Raw genomic sequence first — 17,011 nt, 5'->3', positions numbered from 1 at the left:
ATTTAAACCTTTAAAAAGTGATATCTTGACTTGTGCATATTGGATTTTGGTCTTATTTTATTCAGATAGGTATTATCTATTTTCATAAACTGGTGTGGAGTATGTTTTGTGGTGTTTTCACTATGTATGTATGAGTTATTGCACAAATACTTTACACATTGACTTCTAAGCTAAGCCTGCCTGCTCTGTGCCAAGCTACCAGAAGGTGAGCGAGCACAGGATAACTTGGATTGTGTGGTGACTTACCCTGACTAGAATTGTGGTCCCTACATTAACAAGGGTGTACACCTTTGCCAACTAGAGCCCCAATTTCTAACAGTACCTATCTGACCCAAATGTGTCTTTGACACTTTCATAGGGAGGGCCTTGTGGAGCAGGTCTGCAACCCCATAGGTGCCTCTAGTAAACCTGGCGTGGTATGCCCTAGTGTAGCTGTATTGATCCCATTTAGTTCCCATCAGATTGTGTTCTTTTAGCAGGAGCACCTCTGGAGTATGGTGCTTGGCATAGGACATAGCCTCCTCTTGCTTTATCTTGTCTAAGACCCGGTAACCTTTCATATCCGAATTTTATAATATTCCTGCGTAACACTCATCAGTGGCAATTATTGTTCCCAGTATTTGATTCAACATGGCTGAGTTGTAGTTGGACTCTTGCTCTAGGCAAGACTGGTGGTTTAGGGATGACAGCACTTTTGTTTGTAGCAGTCGCGGCTAGAAAAAACCAGAAGGGACGGGGGGGGAGGTGGTTTAAATAACAATTAAAAAACAAACAAAAAAGCCACTTACCTCCTCCGTCACCCCAGTGTCAGGTTTGGCTGGGAGCGCCCGTCCCAAGCCGGCCAGCCAAACACACATGCGCTCTGAAGGGAGTGCTCTGTGCACTTCCCTCAAGTCTTCGTCATCCCCATTGCCCACACCCTTTTTCAAGAAAATTATAATAAACAGTTAGTATTGTTTTCTTGAAAAGATTTTGCAGCTGCTTGGAGGTATGGGAGGTGATGCTCCTCCACTCTAATGGAGGAGCAGCCCCTGGTTTGTAGGCGACTAGGCCAATCCTACAACAAGTCGCAACCGTCAGCCCAACCCTCCCAGCTCACAAGCAGTACCTCACCTAAAACCCAAACAGTAATAGGTGATTTGTGGCAGCCTTTACGCATGGCTCAAGACTGCGACATCAACTGTTGCCCTCAAAACAAAGCAGCAAGGTACCATTTCGCCACTCATTGTCTTTAAGAAATGTCTTTTGGCTGTCGAGTTGGCTGTTGTTCCTGGTTTGTCAATAACTATTCCACGGGTCTCAATGTTTTTTGCTTAAGAGGTATTTCCCATGATCATAAATGCAATCAGCAAAATGTCCATCCATGGTAAATATATTTCTACACATAATTTACAAACTTCACTTTTGAGCATGCCATTCTTCCTTTCCACCGCACCCACTGCTTCTGGGTGATAGGCACGGTGGAACTTTGCATCTTCACCTGGAGCTTTACACACCATACAACTCTGACATGCCCCTATTGCACATTTTATTTTATTTTTGTAATTAATGTTTTTTTTTTATTTAACTCAAAACATGGTCATACAGTTCAGAAAGTCCCCTCTACCGATGTGTGCAGGACTGTGCAATATTACAGTCCCCAAATAAGGATACCTGTCTGGCATCATTAGATCACATCACAATTTCATTCACTTGTATATTTTCCTTCTTTAAGCCAAACCAAGCCTATTGGCAGATAAGTATAGATAGAAATGATGAAAGCATTAAATTTCATTTTTTGAGGTAACACAAAAAACATTTTACATGTATACAGAATCAGAAGGGATACTAATACTTTTGACCACATATTATTCTGGTGTGTCAGGCTCTGGTAACGGTCTCATCAAATTTCTTACTTCTGTTACAATACTTAAACATATAACAAAATATTTTTGGCAAACATCCCATTGCAATGCAACAACAATTGTTTTATACTGCAGCTTCATGTTTAATTAAATCTAGTTTGAAACCTGTAATTGTTAGCGGGTTTTGGAGCTATCTTCACCCTTTTATACCAGGGGTCTTCAATATGGAGTATTCAATTCACAATCTCTCTTCTGGGGCGATGTTGTGGTAATGACACAAATATCCAGTGAGGGGACACAGTAACTGTCTCCCTCATGGTTATAATGTGCTATACAATTTTGTGTGTCTTCCTTAGCATTGAAGGGATATTCATTCATAAACTAGTGCGCTTCTTGGGTTTTGCAACCAAGGGTCTGACCGTGCTCAGTGTAAAGTAAATTGACACCAACCATCTGGTTGTCCCCTTACCAAAATGTCAGACACTGATGCCTCAGCCTTGGTTAGTCTTCCCTTAAAGAGCCTTCCAGATGTCTTAACTCTGGGAACTTGAGAGCTGAGTGTCTAAACTTGCTCACATTAAAACCTGCCGGCGCCGGTCATGTGATTATCTCTTTACTGAAACATCAGACTTAACACCGGTTACCCAGTCTTTGCCTCACTACTCCTACTCTATATTTCTTGATATAATTGGGCTGTCTTACAACCTGGCTGGTCCCTCCTGCCCATGAACTGAGTGTCTGACAGTGCTCAGAATAAAGTCTGATGACACCAATCTTTCGATAGTCTACTTACCAAAATGTCAAACGCCACCACTCGCTGGTTTCCTAGCCTCAGTTACTTTCCGGGGAAAATGTCCCTTCCAGGTAAAAACCCCTGGGTAATACACTGTCAATTTTTTTTAGCATCCGGCTGAAACCCGGATTACGACTATCATCCGGCTGGAACCAGGATTACCACATTTCATCCGGCTGGAACCAGGATTACCACATTTCATCCGACTAGAACCAGGATTAGAACATTTCATCCTGCTAGAACCGAGATTACCACATTTTATCCGGCTGGAACCAGGCTTACTACATTTAATTTCCTACATACGTTGTAGTATTAGAAAGTATCCAAACAACTGTGAATGTTTCCTTAATCTTCTACATTGTCATTGCCAAAGAATCATGCAATTGCATATTTGAAGGTATGGAGTCCGGGTTGTCCTCACACTAGACGGCAACCTAGGAACTTGCCCTCCCAGGTGAATAGGCAGTATTTTAGTTACACAGGGTGTCTGCTTACCTTATTTTCTGCACAGAAATCTATTCAATCAGTGCAGGCAGCTCTCCATCGGCAGCAGTCAGCGAAGACAAACTGAATTATTGGCTGGACTGCCAAATGTTGACTGGAAAATAAGGAAAGATGAGATCTGTTGGCAACACAATATAGGTTTAATTACAATATGGTCGTAGCAAAGAGAGCATTTACTATGAATGCCTTAACGACAACACCGGAACCACAACAGCGTCTTTACAAGTCTTTTTTTTTATCATGACTTTTTTTATTCCACAAATGCCTTTTCAACAAAAAATGTAAGTATTTTACAGGTAATATAAACCATATATATAATATATCTATATCTATATCTATACCTAGAGGTTGACACAACTATTGACAAACTTAAAAAAGATTCTGAAACAGCCAAAGCAACTAACCACACCCAGTAGAGGCACCTTTCATAAAACATAGTTTAGAGGAGGTTTCAAACCACCAGCCTCAGAAACCACAACTTCCCAACAAAAGCAATCCTCACAATTTTACACAAAAGGATCATTTAGAGGCTCCTATAGAGGATCCAACAATAAAGGAAGAGGTAAACCATCCACTTCTAGAGGTTCCTCTCAATCAAATAAACAGTTACTTTTTCGCCATTCCCACCGAGCACACATCTCCTGTGGGAGGAAGACTGGTATAATTCTACCCACAATGGCACAACATCACTACAGATCAGTGGGTTGTGTCAATTATCCAACATGGTTACTGGCTTGAACTAATTTCTATGCCACCAAACATTCCTCCTCATTCACGCAGATTTACTCAAGAGCATCTCATTTTATTAAAACAAGAGGTACGATCACTACTGCTCAAAGAAGCAATAGAAACAGTACCTATATCCCAACAAGGATCCAGACTATATTCACTATACATCCTCATACCAAAGAAAGATGGTACTCTCAGACCGATCTTGGGGCTCAAACCCCCAAATCTATACATACTTTCACAACACTTCCATATGGTCACTCTACAGTTTGTCATTTCCCTATTACAAAAACAGGGTTACATGACCGCATTAGACCTCTAAGATGCTTATTAGCACATTCCCATGCATCCAGCACTTCGAAAGTATCTAAGATTTGTTGTCGCAGGAAAGCACTACCAAATCAAAGTGCTACTATTCGGGGTAACAACAGCACCAAAGGTGTTTACCAAATGCTTAGTTGTGTTTGCAGCATTCCTCAGGAGAAAGCACATGTATGGCTTCCCATCTGTTGACGGCTGGCTTATAAAAACCAGTACACTTCTAATTTGTCAACAACATACTCAGTACACCATACAAACATAAACATCCTACACAGTCTAGGATCCACCATCAATTACCAAAAATCTCACCTTCAACCATTACAGATACAACCGTATTTAGGAGCAATTCTAAACACTCAGTCAGCATTAGCATGTCCAAACCCACTCAGGTTTCAAGCATTTCACGATCTCATATTGCAGCTTCATAAATAGCAATAGTACCCAATGCTAGACTCCACATAAGGCCACCACGGCAGTGTCTCTCTCAGCAATGGTGTCAGGCACATTGCCAAATTCAGGATTTAGTGTTGTTGGACTGCCAAACTTACCACTCTCATTTCAAGATCCAGTGCCTCAGACCATTATCACAACAGATGCATCAATGATTGGTTGGGGAGCTTATCTCAACAACCTCAATATACAGGGGAAATGGGATTCAATCCAACAAACTTGTCACATAAACCACTTGGAATTACTAGCAGTATTCCAGCACGCAAAGCTGTTCAGACACAAATCACACTCAAAATGGTATTATTAAGGACAGACAATATGATCACAATGTATTACGGGGGGCACATTCATCACAGTTGTCCTTTCTAGCACAGACAATATGGAAATGGGCAATTCACAATCTCGTTCAATTAGTGGCAGAGTATATCCCAGAGATACACAATCAACTTGCGGACCTCTTAAGCAGGACGCAACAACAAGTACATGAATGGGAGATTCACCGGCAGGTGATTCAACAATACTTCCAGATGTGGGGAACACCAGAAATAGACCTTTTTGCCACAAAAAAAATCACAAAATGCCAAAGCTTTGCATCCAGGTACCCACACCCTCAATCCAAAGTCAATGCTCTGTTGATGAATTGGTCTAGGATATTTGCTTGCGGTTTCCACCTCTCCCACTAATTCCCCTTCTGATCAAAAAGATTAAACAAACCTCACTCACTGTGATACCCATAGCTCCCACGTGGGCACGTCAGCATTGGTACACAGCACTATTGGACCTGTCTGTAATACCACGTCACAAACTACTAAACAGAACAGACCCATTGACTCAAAGGAGAGGTCAAATCAGACATCCAAATCCCAACATACTCAACCTGGCAATTTGGATCCCGAAGTCATAGAGTTTAGCTACTTACAACTTCCATCAGAATGCATGGATATTCTAAAGGAAGCATGCAAACCCACAACTAGACAATGTTATGCAGCTAAATGGAGGTGCTTTGTCTACTATTGTCAACCTAAAAAGATTGACCCACTGAAAGCATCAGTACAGGATATTGTTTGCCATTTGCTACACTTACAAAAAGCTAACCGTGCATATTCCTCTATTTAACAGCAATAGCTGCTTACCTCCAAAACAGACAACCTACTTCTGCCCTGTTTAGGATTCCTTTTATAAAGGCTTTTATGGAGGGTCTTAAAAGGGTTATTCCACCTAGAGCTCCACCAGACCCTGTTTGGAATCTAAGATTGTACTCACCATACTTATGGGGCCACCTTTTGAACCCATGCATTCTTGTCCTCTTCAGTTTTTATCATGGGAGGTTCCTTTTTTTTAGTAGCTATCACTTCTTTAAGGAGAGTTAGTGAAATTCAAGTGTTCACTTTAGAGAAACCGTTCTTTCAAATTCACAGAAACAAAAAAGTTCTTAGGACAAACCCAAAATTCCTACCAAAGGTGGTTTTACCTTTTCATATCAATCAGTCAGTAGAATTGCCAGTCTTCTTTCCACAACCAGATTCAGTTGCTAAAAGAGCTCTTCACACCCTTGATATTGAATGAGCTCTTATATACTATCTAGACAGAACAAAAGATTTTAGAAAATCCAAGCAACTTTTTGTGGAATTTCAACAACCTCACAAAGGTAATCCCATTTCAGAAAATGGATTAGCACAATGGATTGTCATATGTATACAAACCTGTTATCTTAAAGCTAAAAGACAGTTACCAGTAACTCCTAAAGCTCATTCCACTAGGAAAAAAGGGGCTTCAATGGCATTCTTAGGGACTATACCAGTGCAGACATATGTAAAGCAGCCAAATGGTCTACACCACACACATTTACTAAACACTACTGTGTGGATGTGTTATCTCGCCAACACTATTTCAAACTACTCCAACTCCACAGGCTAGCCACTGCTTATTTTCGGGAGGGGACTGCCTTACAGTCTATGCAAAGCATGTGCATCTACAGCTACACATGCCATCGAACGGAGAACGTTACTTGATCAGTAGACATGCTTGTGGCATGTAGTGCTGTAGATTCACATGCGCCCTCACTCCTCCCCAGAAGACATTGTAGTATTATATATTGTAAATATGTATATACATTGCATGGACATCTCATTTATTTACTGTATGTATACATATACACTCTTTACTTCACCCTCCTGCGGGAAAACGATCTAACAAAGGACTCGATGCCCATGTGCACTATCACAGAGAGGAGTTACTCGATCTTGTGACTCGAAAACCTTCTTCGAACAGAAACAACTTGTAACACTCCAAGCCCAACACTAGATGGTGGACTTCAAAGTATGTGAATCTACAGCAGTACATGCCACGAACAGATGTCTACTGGGTAAGTAACATTATCCATATGTATACAGGGAGTGCAGAATTATTAGGCAAGTTGTATTTTTGAGGATTAATTTTATTATTGAACAACAACCATGTTCTCAATGAACCCAAAAAACTCATTAATATCAAAGCTGAATATTTTTGGAAGTAGTTTTTAGTTTGTTTTTAGTTTTAGCTATGTTAGGGGGATATCTGTGTGTGCAGGTGACTATTACTGTGCATAATTATTAGGCAACTTAACAAAAAAAAAATATATACCCATTTCAATTATTTATTATTACCAGTGAAACCAATATAACATCTCAACATTCACAAATATACATTTCTGACATTCAAAAACAAAACAAAAACAAATCAGTGACCAATATAGCCACCTTTCTTTGCAAGGACACTCAAAAGCCTGCCATCCATGGATTCTGTCAGTGTTTTGATCTGTTCACCATCAACATTGCGTGCAGCAGCAACCACAGCCTCCCAGACACTGTTCAGAGAGGTGTACTGTTTTCCCTCCTTGTAAATCTCACATTTGATGATGGACCACAGGTTCTCAATGGGGTTCAGATCAGGTGAACAAGGAGGCCATGTCATTAGATTTCCTTCTTTTATACCCTTTCTTGCCAGCCACGCTGTCGAGTACTTGGACGTGTGTGATGGAGCATTGTCCTGCATGAAAATCATGTTTTTCTTGAAGGATGCAGACTTCTTCCTGTACCACTGCTTGAAGAAGGTGTCTTCCAGGAACTGGCAGTAGGACTGGGAGTTGAGCTTGACTCCATCCTCAACCGGAAAAGGCCCCACAAGCTCATCTTTGATGATACCAGCCCAAACCAGTACTCCACCTCCACCTTGCTGGCGTCTGAGTCGGACTGGAGCTCGCTGCCCTTTACCAATCCAGCCACGGGCCCATCCATCTGGCCCATCAAGACTCACTCTCATTTCATCAGTCCATAAAACCTTAGAAAAATCAGTCTTGAGATATTTCTTGGCCCAGTCTTGACGTTTCAGCTTGTGTGTCTTGTTCAGTGGTGGTCGTCTTTCAGCCTTTCTTACCTTGGCCATGTCTCTGAGTATTGCACACCTTGTGCTTTTGGGTACTCCAGTGATGTTGCAGCTCTGAAATATGGCCAAACTGGTGGCAAGTGGCATCGTGGCAGCTGCACGCTTGACTTTTCTCAGTTCATGGGCAGTTATTTTGCGCCTTGGTTTTTCCACACGCTTCTTGCGACCCTGTTGACTATTTTGAATGAAACGCTTGATTGTTCGATGATCACGCTTCAGAAGCTTTGCAATTTTAAGAGTGCTGCATCCCTCTGCAAGATATCTCACTATTTTTGACTTTTCTGAGCCTGTCAAGTCCTTCTTTTGACCCATTTTGCCAAAGGAAAGGAAGTTGCCTAATAATTATGCACACCTGATATAGGGTGTTGATGTCATTAGACCACACCCCTTCTCATTACAGAGATGCACATCACCTAATATGCTTAATTGGTAGTAGGCTTTCGAGCCTATACAGCTTGGAGTCAGACAACATGCATAAAGAGGATGATGTGGTCAAAATACTCATTTGCCTAATAATTCTGCACTCCCTGTATATATATATGTATAATAATGGGTTTATACTTAGTTATAAAATAGTTAAATTTTTGTTGGAACAGCATGCATGGTAAAGGCATATGGATGGTAGTAAATTAACAGGTAAGTTTAACCCTAATTATTACATATAATCTCACCCTATTAACCCATAATCCCTAAAAGTATCCTTGCCACCCAAAAACCCATACCCATCCTAAAATTACCCTTGCCACAAAAATACATACCCACCCTAAACTCTAAAATTACCCTTGCCACTCAAATACCCATACCCACCCTAACGTATATCGATAAATATATATAATAAATGTGTGTGTATCTATCTATATATATATATATATATATATATATATATATATATATATATATATTCACACAGATACACACATAATACATTTTAATACTTGCCAAAATACTTATATTTACGTGTAACTTTTTTCCATGGGTATGCCGCCAGAAGGAAAACCCCAAGTCTGTGCAAGCAGGTGGTGAGAAAACAAGCCGGAAGAGGGAACGCTGTTTGAAATAATGTGATATTTACCAAAGAATAAGAAATGGTGGATGATGCTGGAGAGAAGTGAAGATAGTACGGGTGAAGGATGTTGGATACCTAGCGTTAGGAAAGGGAAAGGGAAAAGGTGGTGTCAAAATTGTTTGAGCAATGTATTGCGGAGATTGGTGGAGAAGGAAGTGGAGCAACTGAAGGAATACAGAACGAGAACATACTGAGTAGGGTAAGACGCCTGGAAAAATTATGAAAACCAAACTTTCTAAATGGATGGAAAGCAGATTTCTTCAATGTTATCTCGCGGCAGGGTGAGCGGCGAGGGTGCCAAACAATATTAATAGCTCCAAGCTATGAAAATTCGGACATGTTGCAGGAATCATCGGGAAATAATACAGAATCCTCAAAAAAGAATGATGGAAATACTATTTAAATATGCGGAAAAGTATAGACAGAAAATAATGGAAGAGATTGAGAAATTGGAAGGTGAAATCCAACAGGATGCTAATCAGGAAGTGATCAGGTAATTTAAAGGTGATATGAAGGAAAGGATAAAAAAGATGAGGTGTTAAATTCAGAAAGGCCCCAAAATTCTAAAGAGACAAGATTGATTATGACAGAGGACTAATTTATACCTTTGGGAAAAAATTTGAGAACATTAGCAGACATAGTTTAATAAAAGTGAGAGGACTGTAGTGTGCCGAGTTCAGAAGTGGACACGGACTTGGAAGAAGGCACAAGTCAGGGCACAAAAAATGAAATTTCCACGGTCTTTGACGAGTTGCATTACTTACGCAAACCAGATTAGCCAATTTACACCCCAGAGATTGACAACCATATCAGAAAATCCAAAGAGGAAGAGGAGAAAAAGACTGGTAGGGGGCGAGGATTAATAAAACCAAGCTGGAAACAGACAAACCAGTGGGTTTGGCAAAAAGAGATGAAGGGTAGTGATACCATTGTAAATTTGTCAACTATAATATTAACTGAAAGGGAACAAAACATCTTAGCCCTAGATCATTCGCTTTGTGCAGAAGAATATATGGACTGTACACAAACACAAATTGATTTGTATAAACGTATAAGATCAATGAAGTTGAAGAAATACTTTATGTTGCAACCCAATTTAAAAAATTGAGTCACTGAGGAGGGGCCATAGGGAGTAATCAGAATCAAGAGCATCTGCAATTGGCGGACCTTAAGTTAATGAAAGATCTGTTTGAACTGGAGAATGAAAACATGGGTCGTGGGAATATAATAACAGGGGAAAATATCATATTGAGGGAAGGATCAGAGGTCTCTCATGACTGTCAAACACCATTTGCAGAGAAGTTTGAATTTACTCCACCACTTCGCAAAGATGGGATTGGACTTTTTTAGTGATTTAGTCACTAAAAAATGTATAGAGTGCTATAAAGGAGTAACAAAAAAATCATGTTATAAGAGAGTGTCAAATGATGCAATAAAGAGTGTTAAGTAACAATACAGTGATGAGTTGAGTGAATCGCTTAATAAAGGGTTGTTGAGTTATGAAAAACATCAGTTTTTGAAAATTGAACATGCAAGAACTCCAGCCTTTTATTTGACACCAAAAACACATAAAGGTGGGGTCAATCCTCCAGGACGCCCAATAATTTCAGCTATAGGAAGTTGTTGGAAATTGGGTCTCTAGTTGGCAGAGGCATAGACCCTTGTCCAAGCAGGGACCAGAGTCCTAGACAGGGTAAGTCGCAACACAACCCAAATTAACCTGTACTCACTCTCTGGTAGCTTGGCACAGAGCAGGCAGACTTAACTTAGAAGGCAATGTTTAAATATTTGTGCAATAATTCATACAGTAACACAATGAAAACACAAAAGTACACCACACAGGTTTAGAAAAATAGATAATATTTATTTTAATAAAATAAGGTAAAAACAATGACAATCCAATGTTCACAAGCAAAGTTATGAATGTTTTAAGATTAAATTACACTAAAGCGTTTAGAAACACAATAGCTCCAATCGTTTTACAAGCCTTTGTGGGGAAATACTGTGAGTATGCCTGTGAGTCTCAGTGTTGGATAGTGTATGTGTGTGTATATTTGTACATGTCTGTTTGTATACCTTTGTGTGTGGCTATAGATGTGTGTGTGTGTTGGTTGTTTACGTCACTGTGTTTTGTACCTGTGTATCCGTTTGCATCTGTTTCTACATACATGGGTGATTCTGTGCATCCGCATGTTGTTGTGTTTGTATCTTTGTATGTGTTTATGCATATGCCTCTACGCATATATCTGTGACTCTAGACATGAGCATCTTTTTGGGCAAATTAGCTAAATTCTTACTTAAAGAAATAGACTTATTTTTTGGTGAAATATCCAGGGCAGATGATGATCTTCGGTGCACCAAGCATGCTGAGCACTGTCAGGATAACTATGTATGTGTGATTAGAAGCCTCTTCCAATTTGGAAGCAATTCACAGATTAAAAAAGAGCATTTTACATTTAGCGGCCCTGCTGAGTTGACTACTTCCAATTACAACCCTTTGTGTCTGGAAGACTTCTAACATACTCACGAGTGTCTCTTCAAGCAGCAACTTATGGCTGCACATGTGAGCATAGCCAGGAGGTGGAACAGCAGGGAGATTATAGTTAGCATACCATAACTTCGCTCGGGGTTGAGGGTTTGCTTCAGAGAGAAGACCTCAGTAAGGTGCACCTGTCCTAATCGTTACGCAGATGTAATGCATACTTAAAAGTGAATGTTGCAGAGTGTATTTTGTATTTCAAAATGTTAATCAGGCTGACTGTCTTTATGTGGCTTTCATATTGTTCTGACACAAATTGCTTCCCGAATCTGGTGCCTGAATGGACATCATATTCATGATGTGTCTGCGCAGAAAAGAAGAATACAGAAAGTGCATGGGCAGGCACTGTTCATTTTATATCACTTACTTACTTCAACATTGAAGATCCCAGCCCAGAAGAAAGATGATGCCCTTTGAGGCATGACCAGTGCAACCCTGCAGTGTGGGGTCAGTGAGTCTGCACCACACGTTGTAGAAAAGGATGGGGTATAGCTTCCCCAATTAACATGCAGCCTTGGAACTATAGGGATAAAGCCTGAAACACCCGGGGCTGACTCTAGGAGTGAAGTCATCTTGAGGAGGTCCTTCAGCACAGAAAATCAGGGCTTTGCTGGTCTGATAACACCATAGGCCCCAGGGCTGTGAAAGTGTCAGCCTGGCAAATTTTGGCCCAAGAGGCTGGCGTAATCGCACCAGCACATGGAGTTGCCTTCTTGACACTGACCTGCAACCGGTGCCTGACCCACACGTAGAGCGACGATCCGTTTAACAGCCACAGCAGGCAGTGTATCGGCATCTGTTGTATAGGTACTAGACAGACCTTCCAGCATTTTGCGATTCGCGAAATTAGATAACGACTCCAATGACCACAATATTTACCAGTGTGCCACAAAAGCCCCCAGGCAGACGCCGCTGGCACAAAAAAAAAGGTCTCCCGGCAGATGCTGTGCAGGGGCAGCCCTGTCTCCGCTGCCGGGGTCCTGGCTTCCCATGCAGAGAGACTCCGTGCTACCGCCGCCGCTCTGTCATACTATGGTGAGTGCAGTATGCGATGTGGGCATACCATACTGACAGCTGCCCTGCTGCTGGTGCGTTTGACATAGACTGCATGCGTAACTTAGTTTACAGGGGCCTGATGGTCCGGTATTTCAGGTCTGTGGTACACACTGCCAATTGACTTGTTTCCACTAACAAAGGCAGCCATGCCACTCTAGCTTTAAATTGTTTCTCAACACAACTGTGGTCGTTTCTGGCTCTCGGCCAAGGTGTTTTTGGCCTTCACCCTGTAGAAGTTGTAGTCCCATGTAGAAACACTGCCAACTCATTGGCGGAAGGAGGTGTTCTAACACAGTATTCTGGGAGGACGTTCTCCCCATAGGGCAGCACATCGCCGTCCACTAAAGTGATTTAAAATAATCTCAAATGGTAATCATATTCCCGAAATGAAATAAATGTTGAAACAGCCGCACTGTATGCAGGATATTCTGAAGTTGTGACCTGTGGCTACAGACCGCAGTAGACGTTGGAGGGCGCTAAAGAGGAGCAATGCTAGGGAGTCTCCTCTAGGACAAAAAGCAAACATAACAGCTAAGGGAAACTGCAGCATTGGATGGCTTTATCATGATTTTCTGATTGGAGGACTGTTGTTTTTTTAATGTACAAATATGTCTGTGGGGTAGTTTAGACACAGCTGTCAGTGACACACGGGAAGGAAGGGTGTTAGATGCAGCATCCTTGAGAAGTCTCTCCTGTGGACTGGGATCACAGGATCAAGGACCCAGTGACCGGGTCCGAGTTCCTGGGCATTACACAGGAGGACACATCAAGGATGGAGACAGACACCCTGGTGGCAGAAGATTGGGGTGCAGGTGCAATATTAGAATTGATAGTACAGGTCCGGAGAAGCAGATACATAACTCTGGCGGATACTGTATGAGACACCCCGCCTCGAATTGGCCCATTGACATGGTGGCTTCAGATTGAAAGACTCCCGAACGTCTCCCTGCACAGCGGAGAATGAAGGTGTTGTGCTCCTCTTTCTGAAGGGCAAGGCCTGGTTTTGGGCAATCAGTGAATGTCACAGTAGTGCCTGCCTCAATGAAAGTGTAGACCAGTGGTTCCCAACCTTTTGACTTCTGTGGACCCACACGTTATCATTATTGAAATCCAGGGACCCCCCACTGAGTCATTACTGAAAGCTGGGGTCCTAATCTGTTAAAACTATTTATTTTTCTAAGCAGTCGCGGACCCCCTGAGGGTGCATCGCGGACCCTCAGGGGTCCCCGGACCACAGGTTGGGAACCACTGGTGTAGACTGTCCAGTCAGTTCAGTGCAAAACCCACAACACCTGATCCTTTAAAGCTTCACAAGTGCCAAAGTCCGGTGTGCTTTCTATATATTGTATAAACCTCACGTTGCATATCGCTGCCTGATTAGCTTTCTTGATGGCAGATTCAGACAACATTTTAACTGTTGGGAGACATTGGCTTCTTTGCCGACCCAATCCCTCCGCAGTAATTGAAAATGTGTTTGTGCTTTGTGTTGAGTTGTGTATTTGTTTTGGGAATTTGTGTAATCCCGGTTCATTTGCTGACATGACTCATTGAGTTCAGCAGGATTCCTCCTTCATGAATAACAAAGAAACACTCTCAGATACTTTAAATGTGCCTATTTTAGGGTGAGATACTCTGCTAAAACAGTTTTTATTGATTTAAGGCTGAAAAGGAATGGTTAAGAGTAAAATAAAGTACATCAATAATACAGCGAAATTCTACGTTTTGTGCTGCATAATTTGCAAGTCTATGCCGCAATATTCCAGGGGGGCGAGGGGTGTCTGACTAGAGTACCTACAAGCCAAATAGAGGCAGAAAACATAGAAAGCTCAGCCCCTGTGCCCTAAGGAAAGAACTGCCTCTGTAAGTGACTAAGCCTGCGCGGACTGCAACACTAAACTAGCACCATGCCCTGATCTGGGGTCGTGCTGCTCGTAGAGGAGCGCCTTTAGAGTGGTTCTGTAACTTCTGACCCGACGGCTCACCACAGAGCTCACCCAATGCCCGGAAGTTGGCTTGAGACCAGCCAGAGACCTGCAATGCTCCTGGAGCCTGCACAAACTCCGGTGTACGCTTCTGCTGCTGCATGTGAACTTCACCTGAGCACCACTTGCAGCTGGCGTAGCTCCTGGAAGCAGGAGGGGGAGCAAACGCCTGTCGCAGTGATGAGTCAAACAAACTGTTGGGACTATTCAGAATAATGGAGCTCACAGATTCTAGAGGATAGCGTTTACCTATGCCCACTTCATTTGGCAGACAGAGTCAAACCTCGGAATGGGGGAAGGAGGGAAAAGGGTAATTGGAGATCCCTGAGTGCAGTGGCCTCGCACCAGTGAAATGCTTGCATTTATAAGCTGTACTATTCAGTATTACGTTTGCTATACTTTCTATTGAAACGGGACAAACACTGGGATGAACTTTCAAATTATGCTACTGCTGTATGTTTGAGTCGTGACTTTGAAGCAGCACACACTACCTCCCTGAGAACCATTGGTCTGTTGGCCATCCCTACCACTGAGTGTCAAGTGCTGAAATGGTGGTACATTGCCCAGTTGGTAATGCAGTAGTGGGGAAGACCCTGGGACATCCACGTCAAACAACTCCCGCCCACGCAGCGGGGTCCCAGCAGCTTCCGCTTGCCCCTTGGCACCATGAACGCGGTCTGACACTTGTCTCCTATTTGTTCCTTCTTGAATAAGGGTGCGTTGGTAGATTTCTGTGTCTGTGCTGGCTGATACTTGGGAAGTTTGGCTGAGAGAAATTCTGACCCTATGTGAAGTAGTACAGAAACTGTATTTCTGTGGTATGTCCCACTTGTGCCCACTTAATTGGGATGCAAAGCTCCGTGATGTCATAATATATGGTGTTACGTTTTACGGCCTACTGTAGCTTGGCAATCTAAATGTATACCCTCATTAATTGTGTCTTTGAGATGTCTGACCAGTTATTGAAATATCTACCGTTCACAACGACAGAATGCCGTGATTTTCCCAGTATCTTTTATTTGAAAGCCTTCAAATATCAGTTCTGGCACCGATGCAGGGCTCTGTTTCCTTGTAATGTGCTTTTTATTGTCTTTAGCCTTACGATACTGTGGTGGTTTTGCAGTTGTTTTTATAACACGGTTACCAAGACAGAGTCGTTTAATAGTTGTCTTAGGAATTTCTTCATAGTTGAATGTAGTCTCCTAGCATTACACCAAAACACAAACTCAGTATTGTGATTACTTTTGTTTTACTCTCATAGCAATGAAGTGTAGCCTGTATTTGGCTTTAGTTTTTTTTAAAAACATTTGTATTTTTGTTTCCCTTATTAGAGATTCCCGTAAAGATTTGGCAGTGCTGTTCTGCAACCGATCAAATGCTTTTTACAACCTTGAAAAATGGGCTGAAGCGCTTTATTCTGCTGAGCAGAGTATTGCAAATGATCCCACCTACATCAAGGTACTGTTTACTGTCTTAAAACTATATCACCCACTGGCATCATAACAAACATTTGTTCTGTGTAAGAAGTGTTATATTCAAGATCTTGTTACTTCACACTCATGCCACAGATTTTGATTCTCCGGCAGCTGACGTTACAGCATTAGTGTGTTGGTACTGACTGAGTAGCGTTTTCTGTATCTCAGTTACGTAGTTTAATCATGAAATAACCCCACCACTGGCCATATGAACCTTTGTTTGTCAACAGTGAGAAATAAAAAGGAGCAAACATCTATATCAATCCAATAACATTAAATCATTAAAAGCTTTTAGCAAAGCCAATAAAGAGAATTTGTGCAAGATGAAGAGTTTTATTTTCCGTTCATTTAGTATTTAATCAGTTATTCAGTAAAAAAAATAGTCTCTTATGCATCAACAATAAAAATGAACACAATTCAACAATTGATATTTCAATATAAGGTAAAATAGAACATTAGTGAAGATGACAGTAAAAATTGTAACAATGCATCACGCTTGTTCCTCAAAGGAAGCTTCCTAATCTAAATACATTAGTATAAGGTAAATTCAGATAGTCCATAATCGTGTCAAACTGGAAAGTGTTCTCCGCTCTAAATCAGCAGACAGTCAAAGAAAATAGGTTAAGCAACATCTCGTATAGAGAAGTATTAAAAACTCATTGGTGAGTCTCCTGTTAGTGAGTCATGGAAGCTTCCCGGCTGCTGCTCCAGGAACATGCACTAATATAAACACACAATATTCCAAATGGCAACAAATGTCTTTTAGTCTCCTGCATCATCCAACAGGATTGTAGTATGTGCCTGGGAATAGGTAAGCTTCCTTTCTTCT

General features: G+C 41.6%; 1 protein-coding gene across 2 annotated transcripts in view; it reads left to right on the top strand.

The window, feature by feature from the left end:
* TRANK1 (tetratricopeptide repeat and ankyrin repeat containing 1) overlaps positions 1–17,011 on the top strand; it is a 931,136-nt gene that overhangs the window by 121,749 nt on the left and 792,376 nt on the right. For both annotated transcript variants that reach the window (XM_069214995.1, XM_069214985.1), the window contains exon 3: positions 16,039–16,165. In XM_069214995.1, coding sequence (XP_069071096.1) covers positions 16,039–16,165 — 127 coding nt within the window. The remainder of the gene's footprint in view (positions 1–16,038; positions 16,166–17,011) is intronic.

Source organism: Pleurodeles waltl, chromosome 2_1, assembly GCF_031143425.1.
Source record: "Pleurodeles waltl isolate 20211129_DDA chromosome 2_1, aPleWal1.hap1.20221129, whole genome shotgun sequence".
Lineage (NCBI taxonomy): Eukaryota > Metazoa > Chordata > Amphibia > Caudata > Salamandridae > Pleurodeles > Pleurodeles waltl.
This window is presented reverse-complemented; position numbering and strand designations above follow the sequence as displayed.